Source organism: Aythya marila, assembly GCF_965140915.1.
Source record: "Aythya marila genome assembly, chromosome: 20".
Lineage (NCBI taxonomy): Eukaryota > Metazoa > Chordata > Aves > Anseriformes > Anatidae > Aythya > Aythya marila.
The window spans coordinates 5,068,006-5,086,169 of NC_139061.1; the positions used below are offsets into that span (position 1 = coordinate 5,068,006).

At 61.9% G+C, this 18,164-nt stretch overlaps 1 protein-coding gene across 1 annotated transcript; it reads left to right on the plus strand.

The window, feature by feature from the left end:
- Positions 1-384: 384 nt before the first annotated feature.
- Positions 385-8,493, plus strand: SSC4D (scavenger receptor cysteine rich family member with 4 domains; the record flags this gene model as incomplete). The annotated part of the gene is made up of 12 exons (XM_082776690.1): positions 385-525; positions 1,389-1,494; positions 2,077-2,136; positions 2,985-3,017; positions 3,761-4,066; positions 4,225-4,296; positions 4,641-4,955; positions 5,831-5,911; positions 6,154-6,231; positions 7,145-7,456; positions 7,945-8,022; positions 8,177-8,493. The coding sequence occupies 12 exons, from the start codon at positions 385-387 to the stop codon at positions 8,491-8,493; spliced, it is 1,899 nt and encodes a 632-aa protein (XP_082632816.1).
- Positions 8,494-18,164: the final 9,671 nt, after the last annotated feature.

Here is an 18,164-nt window from a genome sequence, read left to right on the forward strand (position 1 = left end):
TCCGCCTTTATACTGGAAAGAAAATACCGAACAGGTATGTGGATTGATGACACTGCTTTTGGAAGAGGGTTGGTCCAGCAGCAAATGTGTCCTGTCCGGTCCGAAGGAAGGAGTTTTTGTGGTTTATTTGCTGGGATCTGCAGGGAAAGTGGGGATTTATCTTGATGGGGACAGCTGGGGCTGCGGCTCGCATTGCGGTGCTTAATGCCTGCCAGGGCACCGGGGCAGCTGGAGCAGGAGGATATGGGATGGATGCAGGGTGGATGCAGGATGGATGTGGGATGGACGCAAGGTGGATGCGGGATGGATATGGGATGGGTATGGGGTGGATATGGGGTGGTTATGGGGTGGATGCTCGCCTGCAGCAGGGCTGGTGCAGGCGGCATGCCGAGGGGCTGCTGGCCCACGGCAGCGTGCCGGCCGTCTTTCAGCCCCTCTCTGCCGCGGAGCAGGGAGGGCCGGCAGGACAAAAGGCGACATTCTTCGGGGCGGAATAAGCATGAATGGAGTATTGAGAAATGCGACGTTAGGGACTAGATTGATTTCCCTGCCCCGTAACTGAGCCGTTGGTGTGCTGGCGGGTCTCCTCCGAGCGCTGGGTCGGCAGCAGCCCCGCGGCAGGAGCAGGGGTGTGCGCGGGGCTGTGCCCTGTGTGGCCATCAGCAGAAGCAGCAGCAGTGCCCATCACTCCAAGAAGCCCCATGCGAGCTGCAGAGGCTAATTTTAGGCCTCCAGCTCTGCAAGATGTACAGGCTGGCTTTACAGCCTCCATGAAACAGTGTCCTCAGGATGGCACTGCTCCGCCAGGCCCTGGCACTGCCGTCCCTGTCCTTGTCCCTATGGTGGGAGCCTGGTGCTGGGGACGTGCTGAGTGCGGGGTGTCCCTGCCAGCTCGCACCCAGCAGAGCTGATGTTCAGCTTTTCTACACCATCTTTTGAACCGAGCAGCAAATGGAGGGGGAATTGTGTCTCTTTAATAAGAGGAGAGCACTGAGGGAGGGAGAGGAGCTGTGTGATGGAGAGGGCTGAGCGTGGATGTAGCCGGCTCGATAATTCAGGGAGGGTTTCTCCATGCCTGCGCGGTGGGAGCCTGGCGCAGCCTCGGAGGCTTTTTGCTGGGTTTCCTGCTCTTGTGAATCCTTCAGCCCCAGAGGAGCAATGCCAGGAGCCTCCCCTAAAGAGGGCCATGACTTGCTGGGGCGACACAAAGCACCCAGAAGGGGGCTGCGTGCTGTGCCGAGTGCCACGTCCACGTGGTGGGTTAGGAATTACCCATGCGGATGGGGAGCCTGTTTCCACCTCTTCCAGTGCTTTTTTTTTTTTTTTTTGACATGATTGCTGCTCCAGCCACCCCCGCCATCACTAACCCTGGTGTCTGTGTGTTCCAGGGGCAGCAGGAGGACCCTCGAGCGGAGATGCGCCCTGGCCTGTGCCCGGTGTGTGGGGCGCTGCCTGCCTCCCTGCTCCTCCTCTTCCTCCTCCTCGGCCCCACGGGTGAGCACTGGCTGGGCACGGTGGGGTGGGGGGATTTGGGCACTGAGGTCTTCCTCCTGGCTTGCTGCAGTGGGCAAATTGTCCTTGTGTGGAGTGTCACCATGGCCCTGGTGGCACTGAAGGAGGGAGCGAGCCAGCTGCCAGCATCCCCAGGACATCCCCACGGTGCTTTTGTGGGCTGAGCAGTCCTCCTGGTTGGTGCTTTTGTTTAGGAATGTGCCCGGAGAGGGGCTGTCTTTACACAGTTCCTTCTTCTTTCTTTTATTTTTTGTTTTTTTATGGCTTTGTGAGGCTGGATCAGAGGGAGCTGGGAGCTGCGGCAGTTCCCCAGGAACAGCGGTTTCCTCATTAGCGTGGCCGCACCGCCTGCATTTTTTCGGGCCTCTCTTGACTTTGCTGGAGGATGCTCTTAAATGAACGCTTCGGAGCTTTGATCCTGATGGACGGGCGATGAATATGGAATATTTAACAAAGCCATTCTCACCCGCCGCTGGGAATAGGTGGCAAAAACCCGCCCGAGCCAGGATCAATCACTCCTCAAAACCCCGGCACCTCCACCCACCCTTTGGCATCTCCCCCCAGCCTCTCCTCCTGGCAGCATCCCCCGGGCTCCTGTTTCCTGCAGGGATCAGTTACCAGCAGGTGAGCCCTGCTGTGTGCCCACCCCATCAACGTGTCCCATCTCCTCCCTTGGCACCCACCACCCCTGCTGCCAGGGGTCCTAAGGGTCCCCGTGCTTTTGGGGCCGCATCCTGAGCTTTCCCCGGTGGGGATGCTGCAGCAGGTGGGTGTTTCCCAGGTGCTTGCACCACTGCGAGGTGGAAAATGTGATTGCAAGAGGCAGATCCACGTGGACCTGCTGTGCCCTGCAGCAGCAGCAGCACCCTGCAGCTCGCCCGGCTTCGGGGCCACCCTTGGAGTGGCTTCACCCCATCAGCTGTGTTGGTCCACGCGGAGAAACACACAGCCTGCAAAGTGCTGACTGCGTTGTGGGAAAAAAAAATAAATTACAATGCACAGAGAGCTGCCCGGCGCAGCGTTTGCCATCAGGAAATCACCAGCAGGCTCCCCGTGGTGGCAGGCAGGACCATTTCTCCGGGGGCTGCTGCTGCTGCCGCTCGCCGTGCCCATAAAGCAAAGCTGCTGGCAGCGAGACAACGGGGGGAGCGGGGAGGAGAGGCAGCAGTGAAAGGCTCCTTCTGTCTGCAAGCTAGCAGCTCCCGGGCGCACGCCAGGAGAGCAGCTTGGTTTCATTAGGCTGCTAACAGGCACCCTTGGCACCTCTCTGCCGAGCTCCATCCAAGGGTTTCGGGGAGCCGTGGGGAGCCGGGAGCGAGGGCGGTGGCGGGCGAGACGCAGGGGGCTGGAGCTGCCAGCTCCTCTGGGGCTGAGCTGAAATAATTCCCAGCACGTGCAGCCGGTCCCAGCCCTGCTCCCTGCATCCCCGTGAGGTTATCCGGGGAGCCCTGACCCTGCCTTCTCTGTTTCAGGCACCTCCGAGCCCGCTCCGCTGCCGTTCCCAGGTGAGGTCCTTCGCTCCGAGCCGCTTTCCTCCAGGTTTTGCAGCTGAAAAAAAATAATAAATAAATAAGTGGTTTTGTTCCAAACGGGGCTTCAGACAGGAGGCATGTTGGGTTGGAACAAAGAGCGACAGCAGAAAGCAAAACTTCTTTTACGGAGGGGAAATAGGGATCCGTTCTCAGCCCCACGCTGCTTGTTATCAGGCGAGGAAACCCTGCCAGCCCCCGCCGGCTGCCTGTCCCCGTGTCACTCAGCGTGCCCCCGCCAATAACTCCCTGGAGGGCAGCTCACGCACACACACACACACACACACACACACACACACACACGCAGTCCCTGCTGCCAGCAGCCTGCGGAAGCATTTCCCTGCCACCAATTCCCACCGGGGACCCACCGTGGCCGTGTTCATCGAGGCGAGCAGCAACCTGCTAATTGCACCTCGTCACCCGGGCTGCGTGGTGGCACACGGCTGGCTTGTCCCCGGGCTGCCAGCAGCCACGAGGACGCTTTTTGCACCTCGTGTGATCAAAAAAAAAGTGCAGGGGTGCCTGTGTCCCCATCAGCAAGCTCACTGGGTGTTAGTAACAGGGTCAGCAAGCCAGCAGCTGGCCAAGAGTCACCTGCTTGATCCAAGAAGCGGCGATTTGGGGCAGAATGGGCCCAAACCCTCCGTAACGGAGACGTTTTGGGTGCCTGGAGCCTCGTGGCCGGCCCGCTGAGCCCCTCGCTGTGCCCGTCCTCGCAGAGCTGCGCCTGGCCAACGGGCCCGGCCGCTGCCAGGGCCGCCTGGAGATCCTGCACAACGGCTCGTGGGGCACGGTGTGCGACGACGACTGGGACATCGTGGACGCCAACGTGGTGTGCCGCCAGCTGGGCTGCGGCCACGCCATCGCCCTGCCGGCGCCCATGACCTTCGGGCAGGGCAGCGGGCCCATCTTCCTGGACAACGTGGACTGCAAGGGCCGGGAGGCGGCGCTGAGCGAGTGCTGGAGCCACGGCTGGGGCATCCACAACTGCTACCACTACGAGGACGTGGGCGTCGTGTGTAATGGTAACGGGGAGAGGGGCACGCGCACGGGGGACTGGCGGCTCCAGGGGTCTCCCGGAGGAGCCCCGGGGTCAGCCGAGCCTCTGCATCCTTTCTGTGAGGTTTTTCTGGGTGCTGGTCACCTCTTGGGTAAGGGATGGCATCTCTCATTCCCTCTGCAGAGCTCTTGCCCACGCCAGCAAGCGAAGGACCGACCAGCAGGACTGTCACGGCCTCGGGGCGCAGCGGGGAAGGTGAGGGGCTGGGAGCCCGGCCTGGCTGGGGGGTCTCCAAGGGGAGAGCAGAACAGCACCCCCATCCCCATCCCCACCCCCCCACCACCACCACCAGCACGGCCCCATCCTTCCCCTCCAGCCACCCCGGTGGGCTGCCCACGAGGAGCAGCCCCCCGGCACCTCCACCTTTGGGGCCAAATCCTCCAAATCCTTTTTCCAGCACTTTGTGTGGGATCCCATCAGTCGTGCTGCCCCAAAGCAGCCCCCCTGCCACCCTCTTAGGTGTCTTCCACCCCACCGGAGCCCAGCCTTGTGGGTCGGTGGGCTCGAGACGCTTGTCCCCCCGTTCTGTCCCCCTCCAGGCGACGGCAGCGTCCGGCTGGTGAGCGGGGCGGACGCCTGCCGGGGCCGGGTGGAGATCTTCCACGGGGGGAGCTGGGGCACGGTGTGCGACGACGACTGGGGCCTGAGCGACGCCGGGGTGGTCTGCAAGCAGCTGGGCTGCGGCCGGGCCCTGGAGGCCAAGAGCAACGCCTATTTCGGCTACGGCACGGGGCGCATCCTGCTGGACAACGTCAACTGCGAGGGCAGCGAGCCCGTCCTCTCCGCCTGCTACAGCCTCGGCTGGGGCATCCACAACTGCGGCCACCACGAGGATGCCGGGGTCGTCTGCGCGGGTAACCGGGGGGAAATTGGGGGCCTGCATGGGGAGCAGCCCCGATGCGCCCGCGGGGTGGAGGCTGGAGCGTCCTGCTCCTCTCCTGGGGCTCGGGATGGGGTCAGCCCAGCTCCGGGATGGGGGTGTGAGGGAGAAATCATCTCCCTGTCCTCGCTGTGGGGTCAGGGGGTGGGAAGGAGTGGTGGGGAGCACCTCCAGGCTCGCCCCCTGCCCCTCTGCCAGCGCCCAGCCCCGTTGTTATGTGCTGATTGCTGTTCATAAGGGGAAATTTGCTCAGGGTGCCCCTTTGCCCCTCAAACACGGGGATGGGTGGCAGCGCTCTGAGCCCGTCAGGTGGGGCAGGACCTCGAGGAACCCGGCTTTGGAGCTGGCATCGGGGCTGGCTGCACGCTGCCTGCCTCCACCGTGCCCCCTGCTGCTCCTGCCGCTGCCCATATTTGAATATTTTGTGTATCGGGGCTCAGAAATGTCCTGCAGCATTTTTGTGGGGCTTGGAGAAGCTCCATCTCCAGCGTGTGGGGAGTGGGGATGAAAGGGGAAGCTTCATCTCCATCTCCATCATCTTCATCTCCATCATCTCCACCATCTCCATCACCTCCAGCATCTCCATCTCCATCATCTCCATCTCCATCGTCTCCATCTCCATCACCTCCATCATCTCCATCTCCACCTCCATCATCTCCATCATCCCCTTCTCCATCATCTCCACCTCCACCATCTCCTTATAATCTCCATCTCCACCTCCACCATCTCCATCTCCATCACCTCCACCTCCTCCATCTCCCTCCATCCTCCCCATCCCCACGCCCTCCGTGTCCCATTCCAGCTGCTCTGCAGCTTCTCCCTTCTCGCCCCCCCTCTGTGTCCCCGCAGGGCTGGACACGTCCACCATCACGTCCTTCACCACCTTGGTGGCCCTGGACTACCAGGAGACGCTCACCGCCACGGCCACAGGTACGGGGGTGGCCCCAGGGGCTGGTGGCTCCCTGGGCTGTCCCCACCCGGGGGACAGGGGACCCGGGCGCATCTCAGTCAGGTTTTGGGGCTCTCCAGGGTGCCCTTCCCCATGGCACATCCCCGGGACCCTCTTCCTGGCCCCTCGAGTGACTTTGCCATGGGGCTGCCATGGGGCTGGGGGGCAGCAGGGGGTGGGGACAGCCCCCCCCAGTGTCCCCGTGTCCCTGTCCTTGTCCCAGCGGTGACAGACGGCCGCGAGCAGCCCACGCCGGTGACTGAGGTGGCCACAAGCGCGCTGCTCACCTCCCCGATGGACAGTAAGTGGGTGGCCACCACTGGCACCGCACGGGGTCCGGCGCAGCCCCCACCCCAAAGTGCCCCTGCCCCAGCCCTGGGAACACGACCCCACAAGCCCAGGGCTCGCCCCATATGTCAGGGGCACCCCAGGGCTCACCCCCTGCCCCCAGGGACTCACCCCACGTCCCCAGGGGGCTCCCCTGATGTCCCAGGGCCCCCCCCATCTTCCCACGGTGCTCACCCCATACCCACAGAGCTACCTCCTAAACCCATGGGGGCTCGCCCATCTCCCCAGGGGCTTCCCACATCTCCCCATGCCCCCTCCCCACCTCCCCATGTCCCCCCATCACCCCACTCCCCTCCATCACCCCCCTCCCACCCCTTTCTCCCCACCTTTCCCCCACACACACCCTTTAGGGTCCCCCTCTCCACCCTTTAGGGTCCCCCCCCTTCACCCTTTTAGGTTCCCTTCCCACACCCTTTAGGATCCCCCCTCCACCCTTCAGGTTCTCCCCCCTTCACTCTTTAGGATCCCCCCATCCACCCATTTAGGGTCTCCCCCCACACCCTTTAGGGATCCCCCCATTCACCCTTTAGGATCCCCGCCACACACCCTTTAGGATCCCCCCCTCCACCCTTTAGGATCCCCCCCCTCCACCCTTTAGGGTCCCCCCTCCACACCCTTTAGGGTTCCCACCCCCACCCTTTAGGGTCCCCCCCTCCACCCTTTTAGGTTCCCCCCCCTCCACCCTTTTAGGATCCCCCCCCACACCCTTTAGGATCCCCCCATCCACCCATTTAGGGTCTCCCCCCACACCCTTTAGGATCCCCCCTCTCCACCCTTTTAGGTTTCCCCCTCCACCCTTTTAGGATCCCCCCCCACACCCTTTTAGGATCCCCCCCCGCCGTGGCTGTGCCGTTGCCCTCCCGCAGGTGCCGGCGTGCGGCTGGCGAACGGCAACGGGAGCTGCCGCGGGCGGGTGGAGGTGCGGCACGGCGGCACCTGGGGCACCGTCTGCGACGACGACTGGGACTTCCCCGACGCCCAGGTGGTGTGCCGCCAGCTGGGCTGCGGCGCCGCCATCTCCGCCACCGTCCTGGGTTTTTTCGGGTTCGGCAGCGGGCCCGTGCTGCTGGACAACGTGGGGTGCGCCGGCGGCGAGGCGCGCCTGGCCGACTGCTTCCACCTGGGCTGGGGGCGGCACAACTGCGGCCACCACGAGGACGCCGGCGTCGTCTGTCGAGGTGGGCGCCCCACCGGGGGCGGTGGTCCGAGGGGAGAGGTCGTGGGGTGCTCGTTTGGGCGGTGGGAGATGGGGTTTGGGGTACCCCGGTCGGGTACTGGCACGGTGAGGTCGGTTGCGGTAGCCAAAAGGTGGGTTTGGGGGTGGTGGAGTGGTGGTGTCAGGCACACGGGGTGGGTTTTGGGGACCTGGTGGTGAGCCGGGTGTTGGGCTTGATGCTGTGGGTGCCTTCCCGTTTGGGATGTTCTGGGATTCTGTTTTGGGGAGGGTGGCAGCAGCGGGATGCTGGTGGCTGACACCCGGGTGCCACCTGTGCTCCCAGGGGTGCTCCCCGCTGCTGCAGCCACGAGCGCAGTGACCCCATTTCCACACCGCATCGCCTGTCCCCAGCTCCCGCCCCCTGCCTGCTCACAGGGGGACTCCGAGCCGCCCCCAAAAACCACAGACACCCCCCAAACTGCCCTTCTCACCCCTTCCCACCTGCTCCAGGTGCTGACGACTCGGGCGACCATTCCCAAGAAGCCACCGTCACCGCCACCACGCCAACCCCGACCCACCCCGAGGACGGTAGGTGCCCTGAAGCCCCCGGGGGGGGACAGATACCATCCCCTGGAGCTCCTTGGGACGGAGACTGGGAGAAGCGAGGCTCCTTTTGGGACCGGCCCCATCTCCCCTACCCGCTGGGGATCCCCCCCCCAAAACCCCGACGTCCTCCCCGCAGGCTCCCTGCGCCTGGTGAACGGCAGCCACCGGTGCGAGGGGCGCGTGGAGCTGTTCCACCTGTCGCAGTGGGGCACGGTGTGCGACGACGCCTGGGACCTGCGGGACGCCGAGGTGGTGTGCCGGCGGCTGGGCTGCGGGCGCGCCGTGGCGGCGCCGGGGGAAGCGCCCTACGGCCGGGGGGCCGGCTACATCTTCCTCGACAACCTCAAGTGCAAGGGCAGCGAGCCCTCGCTGCTGCGCTGCTCCCACATCCGCTGGGACGTCCACAACTGCGACCACTCCGAGGACGCCGGCGCCGTCTGCAGCCTCCTATGACCGCCCGCGGGTACGGCGGGGAGGGGGGTCAAGGTTTAGGAGCTGGGGAGGGATAGGGGGGCTGCGTGGGGGGTTTTAATGCGGTAGGGTGTAAATCAGGTGGGTGGGAGCGCCCTAAGGAGGCTCAGTTGGACACGGGGTGTGTTTCGAGCCCGGTTTCCCAGGGGAATGAGGTTGGGTCATCACGCTGGCTGTGTGTGGATGTGTGCCTTGACGGCTCGTTTCACCCAAATTGGGCAGAAGGGGAGAGGTCTCCAAGGGGCTGCGTTCCCATTTAATCCTTTAAAATAGACAGCCGGGGGAGGGAGAGGTCTCCGTGGGGGGGAAACCTAACTGGCTCAACCCCGTAGGAGCCATCAGAGAATCCACCAGCAGGCTCTGCTGGGCCCAAGCCTTTGCGAGCACAATTTGTGCCCCAGCACCACCCGCAGGCACAGCTGGGGCCCGGCAGCAGTGGCTCCTGGTGCCGGTGTCCCCAGTTTGGGGACAGCCACCCCCCTGCCTCCACAGCCCCTCTGGTCCCTCAGGGCACTGCCCGGGGCTCCCTCAGGTGTTTGGGGTCAGCCCTGGGTTTCCTCAGCTCCTCAAATCTTGGCTGAAGCTTCGTCCCCCCCCAAACTGCCCACTGGAGAGCAAAACCAAACACGAAAAGAAATAAAAAAAAAAAAAAAAAAAACAGGCTTTGGTGTGAAATCGGGTTGGTTTCAGCCATTTTGATTACAAGGTGAGGGCAGAGGATTGGGTTTGCTGCTGTGCAATTGGCTCGGGATTGTACCTGGGAAATGTCACCCAGGGCTGAACTCCACCCAGAAGGTTCCAGAAGGTTCCCTTTGCTCCGCAGCGAGGTGCTGCCGTTCTTCCCTTTGCTTTGCAACCCCCCCCTTAACCCACGGACGAGCTTTCTCTCCCCGTGCCGCCAGGAGAAATGCCAAAAAACCTCCCAAATCCTCACACAGGTCCCCATCCCACAGCTGCCTCCTATTGTCCCCAGTGCCCACGTCGTCTCCTCTCCTCCTGCTCCTCCCCAGCACAACCACAAAAAGCTGGGGAGCAGGGCGAGACGGGGCCCCCTGCAGCCTCCCCATGTCCCCCAAAACCCCCATGTCCCCGTGTCCCCGTGTCCCCATGGCCGGTGTCTCCCAGACCCCTAGCACGGTGGCGGCGCCCTGCAGCACGGCCCCTTTGTCCCTGCAGAGCACGGGGCCGCACTGGGCACCGTTTCCAGCAGCAAGCAGAGAAAATCTCCCCGTCAGGTCCGTGTAGGGCGTGCGGAGGTGTTTATGGGGTGCCATGACTGCTGCATAACACAGGGGGTGCCGGGGTCCCCCTCCTCCCCCCCCGGGTCCCGTGTTTGTACAATTCTTTCGTTAATAAGATTGTGCACATTCCCATTATTTTTTTTCCACTTTTCATGTGTTTTTTTGGGGGGTTGTTTTGTGAATAAATACAATCCCTTTTCACGTGAGCGCTCGCCTCTCTGCAACCCCTCCGGGGCTCGGCACAGGCGATGCCCCTGCGAGGGGGGCTCGGGTTTGGATGTGTGAGGATGGCACAAACCCTACCCGTGCACCCAGCAGCTCGCAGCGAGCCGGGAACCGATTTCGGACCCTGCTGGGCTCAGGGGAGGGATTTGGGGTCTGGCTGTGCTCCTGGCTGGCTTTGGCAGCCCCGGAGGCTGCGGGGTTGGTGCTGTGCAGCTGGACGGGCTCCGCAGCGCTGATGGCACTCGATGGGCGCCGCTCACCGACGCCGGGGGAGCAGCCGGGCAGAGCGGCCGTGCCTCTCCATCCCCTCCATCCCCTGTCCCTTCCCTGCTGTCACCCGCTGCCAGGACAGCAGGGAGGAGGCCACGGGGACAGCGGGGTGCCGAGGGCTCTCCTCTTTTCATGCTGCATCAGCTGCTTCCCCCCCCCCAGCTTGGCCGGAGCAGCTGCGGCCCTGCACGGGTCGATGCCATCGATTAGTTCCTGCCAACGTCCCCAGGGAGGGGATGGCGCAGAGGCCGGGGAGAGAGAATGAATATTTCACGAGGTCCGGGCAAAAGCCGGGGTTATTTTGGGGCCGGGATTTATGGCCTATTAGGAATAAGGAATGAGTCTGTGCCGGGGAGAGGAGACCCATTAATCCAGGCGGAGGGAGCAGAAATGAGCAAGGGGAAATGGAGGAGGCTGGAACGGTTTCACCGTGTTCCAGAACAATAACTTGGCTCGGCAGCGCTGGGAACTGGGGCACGGGCACCCCGAGAGCCCTGTGAGCCCCCTGGGGGGGGTTGGAGCTGCCCCAGCAGGGCCCCGGGCTCACTGCGTGCTGCGGGGCAGCGGTGCTGAGCTGGGTTTTTATCCCCGTTATCGGTCTGGGGGCACTCAGGGTGGGCGGGGGTCCCATTTGGGGGCTCGGGGTCCCATTTGGGGACCAGCATGAGCCCATCTCCCTGGTGGGGTGGAGGATGAGCTGCTGGTGGGGTCGCCTCGCCGTGATTTGGGCTCGGTGCGTGGTGCAAGGCTGCTCCCCCCAACACCCCCCGTGCCCCTGTAGGGCAATCCCACCCGAACCCGTAACCACAGGAGCCTGGCACGGCCAGGGGCGAGACCCTGCAGGGCCCCCCCTGTGCTCAGCACCACCTGGATGACCTTGAGCTCCGCTCCCAGCCCTCCTTTCTGCCTCAGTTTCCCCAGGATCACCCCTGCCCACCCCATCCCCTGCTGCGGGGGACTCGTGGGGACAAGGGGACCCTTTGCAGGGGGGGGGGGGGGGGCTGCGGGATGCGTCCACCGCCGCCGCCGCCGCGCTGCGTCCTCCTTCCCCGCGCCTCCCGTGTCTCACGGTGACGTCAGCCCGGCGCAGCCAGCAGCTATTTCGGGATCTGCAGAGTCACTGGTGCAATTAGCCCGCTGGCCAAGGCGCACAGAGCTGGGGGGGCCGCAGGGCCGGCTGCCCCCGCTGCGCCAGGGGGGGTCCGCACGGCCGCAGCCCTGGGGCGCACGGAGGTCGGAGCCTCTCCTCGTCCCTGCCGCGGCTGCAGGTCCTCCTCCCATCTCTCATCTCCTCTCCCGTGGGCTGTGGGATTGAATTTATTTATTTATTTTCCTTCCCCCCACACCCCCCTTCCCACCCGTTCCTCCCTGGCGGGAGCCATCCCACGTGGGCTGCCGAGCGCTGGCGACATCCAGCTCCGAGGCACGGGAGCAGTGAGCTGGTGGCAATGTGGGGACGTTGTCCCCCCCCCCCAGGACAATGTCCCAGCACAGCCTGAGGGCAGGGGGCTGCGGTTTGGGGGGATCTGGGGGGGGGTCTGGGCTCTGCCTTCAGCTGTGGTGGGGTTTGGAGGCTGGCACCAGTCCCAAATTCCCCCTCCCGGTGCTGCTCCTGTGCTCCCTGCGTGTTGCAGGGGTCCTGCGCCTTATTTCTGCTGATTTAGGGTGGGGGGGTGATTTAGGATAGGGGGCTGATTTAGGGTGAGGGGCTGATTTAGGGTGGTGGGCACCCCTCTCCCGTGCAGGATCAGCCCCTTCGGAGCTCCATCTCCCCCCCCCAACGCTGTCCTTGTCCCCAGCGGGCTGTCCCCTTTTGTCACCTTCCTTAGGGACACCCGCAAGGCTCCCCGCGGGGGACAGCTGCTGTCAGGGTCAGGCCGGGCGCTCGCCTCTGCCTTGTGCTTTGTGCTGGGGCCGTGCCACGTGCTGCTGTCACAGAACACACAGTGAGCAGCTCCTGCCCTGCCAGGGGGACACGGGGACATTTGGGGTGCTCAGCCCTTCTCCAGCCACCCCCCCGCCGGGTGACAGCGAGAGGGGACAAGGACATTGGTGCCATGAGAAGCTGAGCCTGGGGGGCTCCATCGTCCCCAAAAAGAGGGCTCCAAGATCACCAAATTGCTTTAAAAACCCCAAGTTTTTCCCATGCGACCCCGGCATCCTTCAGTCCCATCCCCCATGGATAAAATAAATAAATAAAATGGGGAAAAAAAAATAAATTAAAATCCTTTCTCCTAAAGCCTGCAAGATGCTCGGGAGCTGCAGCGCGGGGAGCCGTGCAGCTCCCGGGGAGGGGGGGACACGGGCAGGGGGGGTGCCTCCGGGCGTGGGGCAGCTGCCAGGGGAGGGTGGCAGCGATGTGGGGTGCCTCTGCCCCACATCGTGTGGGGCTGGGGGTGCTGGGGGGGCTGGGGGGGGGCCGGGAGCCGGGCGAGGCTGTGCTGAGTCACGCTGCAGAGCCACGCAGCAAGACTGCAGCAAGCGGCTCGCCTGCTGCCTGTACCGGGGCTGGATGTGACAGCCCCGTCCCTCCCGGTGGTCCTCGCCCCCCCTGGCAGCTCGGAGGGGCTGGGGGGGGGTTGTTGAGGATGGGGGGGTGCCCGTTAGGGGGGTGCCACGGGGGGCTGGGGGAGGATGGGGTCCTGCTGGGGGGTGCTGGCTGTCCCCGTGCGGATCCGTGCGGCTCCGTGCTCCCCTCCCCTTCAGCAGGGATGGGGCGGCTCTGGGACCCCCGTGGGACCCCCGCCATGCGGTGTGGGGACACCCGGAGAGCTGTCCCCAGGTGTCTGTGACCGGGGGATGGCACTAACAGCAGCCCCGCAGCGGTGGGGGGCAGCTTTCCACCTGGCACCTTAATTTTGGGGTGTGGAGACCCCCTCTCAGCTTCCTCCCCGGTGCCAACCCCCCCCCCGGAGACATGGGGCCAGCCCTGCTTTGGGTCCCCAACACCGCTGCAGGACAAAGGGACACGCTGCAGAGGGAAACTGAGGCACGGGCGGGCACGGTGGGGATGTCACCCAGGTGCTGTCACCTCTGTCACCAGAAGGACGCTGGTGGCCGCCCTGCCCCTTGCTGCCCCCTGGCCCTGCAGGGCTCCAGGGTGCTTCTGGAGGCTCCGAGACAGGCAGGTTTTGTGTTTTTTTGTGTTTTTTTTTTTTTTTTTTTTTTTTTTCAGGCTCCATCAATGCTGTCTGGGCGGTATTTATATCGGCTCCTTAAATAAGAGCTGCCACCCCAGCCTGCTGCGCCTGCTGAATTATTAACGCCCTGTGGGGAGGCGGTGTGTGGCTGCTCCTTGTGTCCCTGAGGGGTTGGGGACCGGGTTCTGCACCCCCGATCCCCACCAGGGCTGGTGTCCCAGAAGGAGCCGAGGCCTCCCCAGCTAAATTCGGGATCATCCCCGTGTGAGCATCCTCCCTGGGGCCACGGAGAAGGCTCATGGGGGGGATTTTCCGAGACGGTGTAGCCACTGCTGCATTTCTGGGTGCTGCAGGGCTCCTGCTTGGGACCCCCGAGCTCCTGGGGCTGCAGCAGGGCTCAGCCCTGAGTTGCTGCTCGTGCTGCAGGGTGCACCGCGCCGCCTCCCGCACCCGCCAAGGGCTGGGACCGAGAGCCAGCCCCGCTTGTCCCCGTGCCAGCGGCGGTGGCGCGTCAGCTGGCAGGGCCCCGGCCCCCTCCCCGCCTCGGCTGGTGACTCAAATCCCAGCCTGCTGCTAACGAGCAGATGCAGGCAGACGTGGGGCAAGGGGAGGGTCCCAGCTGCCCCCTTCCCCATCCTCCATCCTCCATCCTCCATCCTTCATCCTCCATCCTCCATCCCCGTTTTCCATCCTCCATCCCCAGCCTCCCCAGCTCCTGCTGCCGCCCCTCCCAGCTCCCTGGCCCCATGCCCTGCCTCTGAGCTCCTTTTCTGCCCCCCCTTGTGCTGCATTTCCCCAGCTGCTCTCAGCATGCAGCAGAAAACCCCAGCCCCGAGCAGCCCCGGCAGGGAGCAGGATGGTCCCCAGGGATGTGGGGTGAGGGCTGCAGGCAGGTTTTAGCCCCAGTTCCTCGCAGCGAGCTCGGTGCAGGCAGGCAGCAGGGCTGGCACTGAGAAGTGCAGGAGGGCAGCTGCTGCAGCAGAATTAATTTGGGCTTGGGAAGCGCTGAGAAAGCCTCGGATGAAAGCCCGGGGCTGAGCACAAAGCGCTGCAGCTCCGCAGAGGAGGGGGAAGGATGTTCTCCCCGTGGCTTCCTCCAGGCTGCTGGGACCCCCAGGTTCAGTGTGTGACAGAGCAGAGGGAAAAGGCTATGGGGCTGGAGGCTTCCTGTGAGCACCAGGAGCAGTGTGGGGAGACCCCGATCCCAGCTCTGCACATCAGCCCCGGGTAGTGCCACCCCCTGTCCCCCTGCTCTGCTGTTCCCCTGGGGGGTTTCACCATGGTGACGTTCAAGTCTACCTGCAGGGCGCTCTGGCTGGAGCCAGGGATGTGTCCCCAAGGAGGTGTTGTAACACTGAGGGAATGAGGATGCCATAAATCCTTCAGAGGACTGCAGTTATGGGGTCAGACAGGGCTCCTGCCGGTGGGGACAGCCCCCGAGCATCCTCGCTCGTGCTCCCTGCTGCTGGGCACCCTGTCCCTGATGCCACCATGGAGGACACGCAGGTCCCCAAGCACCAGGGTGCTGGGGACACCGCTTAGGGTCAGAGGCAGGAGCTGTGGCCATGCCCCTACACCCACCCTCACCCAGGTGCCCCCTGCAGCGAGCCGGGGGTAAGGATTTCTGGGCAAATTCCTGGAGTAGTCAGCAGCTAAAACAAGCGAGCCTCCAAGCCTAAGACCATTTGCTGTCTTCCCTTGCAGTGTCACAAGGAATTTGCAGCACGTAGGAAGGCAGGGAAATGCGAGGAGAAGGACTTCTCTTCCAGGCCACGGGAACGAACAAAGTGGCACATCTGAACGCTCCCGAGTTATTTTAATACCGCAGGCGGAATAAGGGTTATCAGGTTTTTCAGGGACATCTGCAGAACAGACCCACATCCTCTGCGTCTTTGTGATTTCCCAAACCTGCAGCCTTCTGGGATCGTGCTCGGGTGTTTATACACGTCCCAGGCATAGGTGGAGAGGAGAAGGGTTTTTATTGATGGGCCGACAGATCACACACACCAGAAGCACCGAGCTCAGCACCATTTAAGCCCCCCCCTACACTGCCTCCTGGTCTGTAAAACAGAATAATGGAGCGGTGTGAGGAGGGCTGATTTATGCATTGGAGCAAAAAGGGGGCTAGATACATCACAGATAAATATTATGGCCTGATCGCTATCCTGAAGAATTTACAGCATTATGAATATTGCGTTCTGACCTGTGACGGGGAAGAAAACTGTCTGCTGTGTGAGATGTATTTATTGCTGTGGTGCTTCGACAGGAATAAATCAGTATTTGCTCGGTCTGGGGCATATGCACAGTCACCAGAAATAGGAGAGCTGCAATGATTTGGGCTAGCTGAGAATCCGCCATATTCTTGCAAATTACTAGGTAAGTGTCATAAGGTTTGCATGGAGAGGCAATATTTTTTGTTAGGCCAGCTGATATATTTGGAAAAACAGACAGGCTTCCAGGCACACAACGCTTCTTCAGGCCCAGGCTTGTGTTACATCTTACCTGTGAGGATCCAGGGCTGGGACCTAAGGGCTAATACTATTTTTATTTTTTTTTGCAAGTTAGAGGAACAATATATTGGACCCACATGTGGAAATATCACTCAGAAAGCCTTAAAACCTGGGTGTCCAGGAAGAGCACACAGCTCTAAGCTGGTCTGTACACGGAGACCTGATTTTGTTGTGGCAGATCGTCCTCTTTGGCTTGGATGATGCCCTGTGGCTGTAGCAACACCTAAAAACCACAGAGGATGCTTGAGACCCACAAAGTTCTTTAATATTCTCCTACGTTTTCCACTTTTTTTTTGCTCAAATTTTATCCCCAAAGCTGGTGTCATACCGAAAACAACACAAAAACTGAGCTCTCTAGAGGCTGCGCCCCTTGCTGGAAGAACGAAGGCGCCATTATCATAAAGGAGGAATAAATTGCTGTTGTGTACGGCCGCTGCCCTGGGGCAGCCGCCGTGGTAAACAAAAGCAGGGCACAATGGCTGCTTTCACAGCCGGGCACCGCGTGTGCCGCGGGGTGTGAGGCCGGAGACGCAGGGGACGCGGGCGAGGGGATGGGAGAGCACTTGAGTGCTGCTGGAGCACGTTTGTGGCCATTGACTCAAGAGTCCTGAGCTGTACTTGGCTTCACCCGGCTTGCACGAGAGGAAAAATTCGACTTTGTAAAGGCAAAAAGCTGTGTGGGCCCACCAAAACAATGAGCTGGTGCTGAGATTGGCGAGAGAAAACGCCTTCAAGGGGAGAATGGCATGGTGTGGCGCATCGCCGTGGGATTTCCATCCACTGGTTACGAATGCTTGGAGCTCGGCCTGGTGAACGTGGACCTTCAAGGAGTCTTAAACAGCCTGAGCTGAAAAACTGCAGGGTGTGGGGAAGGTTTAATGTTGGTTTCGTTGGAAACCTGTCCAACCTCACCCGCGAGCTACGACGTGTCGGTCAGCTGTTGAGCAAGATGGCCAAAGGAAGGAGGGTGGAGGGGAAGGAATGCGATAGGCAGTGGTTTATTTCAGGAAGGAAATGGTGAGGATCTGCACGTATTTCTGGTTTTAAGGAACTATTTGTCAGAAGAGGTGATCTCTTCTTTCAGAACCTGTATATGAAGAAGTCATTTGTGTGAGTGAAACAAATCTACTCAATACAATTTTTGTTGCTTGTAAAGCAGCGCTAAAAACACTACAAAGATGAAGATTTTAGCAAAATTTGTGCTGCTCACCATCGTAAAGCACTACCAGCATCTCCAAACCAATTTATCTCCACCTGGGTGAGGGCATCTCCACAGGTTTGGGATAGGCACAGTCACCTGTGGCTGGTATCACCCCAGAAAAACCAGCACACCGCGTGCCCCGGGGCCACAAGGGTTTCCTGAGGTATTTCAGGAGCAAAACCACAAAACCAGTGGACCGGCAGGTGATATGGACGAGTCGCCAGGCCCATCCCTCCTTCCAGCTATAGCCATGATGGTGATGACGTCTCCACGGACGGTGGCGTTGGGAAGGGCTGGGGACGAGCAGAGCTGCTGCAGCAGAGGTGCGATGGCACTCACCAGCACCAAAATGCATCAGGGATGAATGCTGCCACCACGATCAGCACCTTTTGTAAACCCTTTTCCTTTCCCACATTGCTGGCGCATCCTCTAAGTATGGCATTATCTATAGGCTGTAGGAAAAAGGGCTCAAAAGTGGCTTCTTATGGGGCTCCTAATGCACAGCAGCAGCTCTGCTAGATGCTAAGTGAAGGCACGCTTCTAGTTCACTCAGAAAATTGTGGTTTTTATTTATTATAAGGGTGAGAGAGCACTGGGACTGGTTGCCCAGAGGGGCTGTGGCGTCTCCTCCTCTGGAGACCCGATATGCAGTATGGTTTAGCGGAGGACTGGTCAGTGTTAGGTCAGAGGTTGGACTCGATGATCTTGAGGTCTCTTCCCACCTAATTCTGTGTGATTCTGTGCGTGACCCCCAAAACCCACCCGGGTGCCATCCTCTGTGGGGTGCTTGGGGTGACCCCACTGTGCAGGGGGCTGGCCTGGATCTTTGGGGATCCCTTCCAACCTCCCCATTCGATTATTTTGTGATTCCCTACAGCCCACCGAGCACCCCAGGCAGCCCACCAGGCCTGAGGGCGTCCTTCCCGTGGGGTGACTCAGCACCATGGCGGGCCTCAGCACCGCGCCGCCACCATGCCGGGGAACCCCAGCGTGAGGTGTGGCTCGGGGAGCGGGCACGACATGGCGGGGAGGGGGGGGGCTCAGTGTGTGCTTGGGGACACGGGGA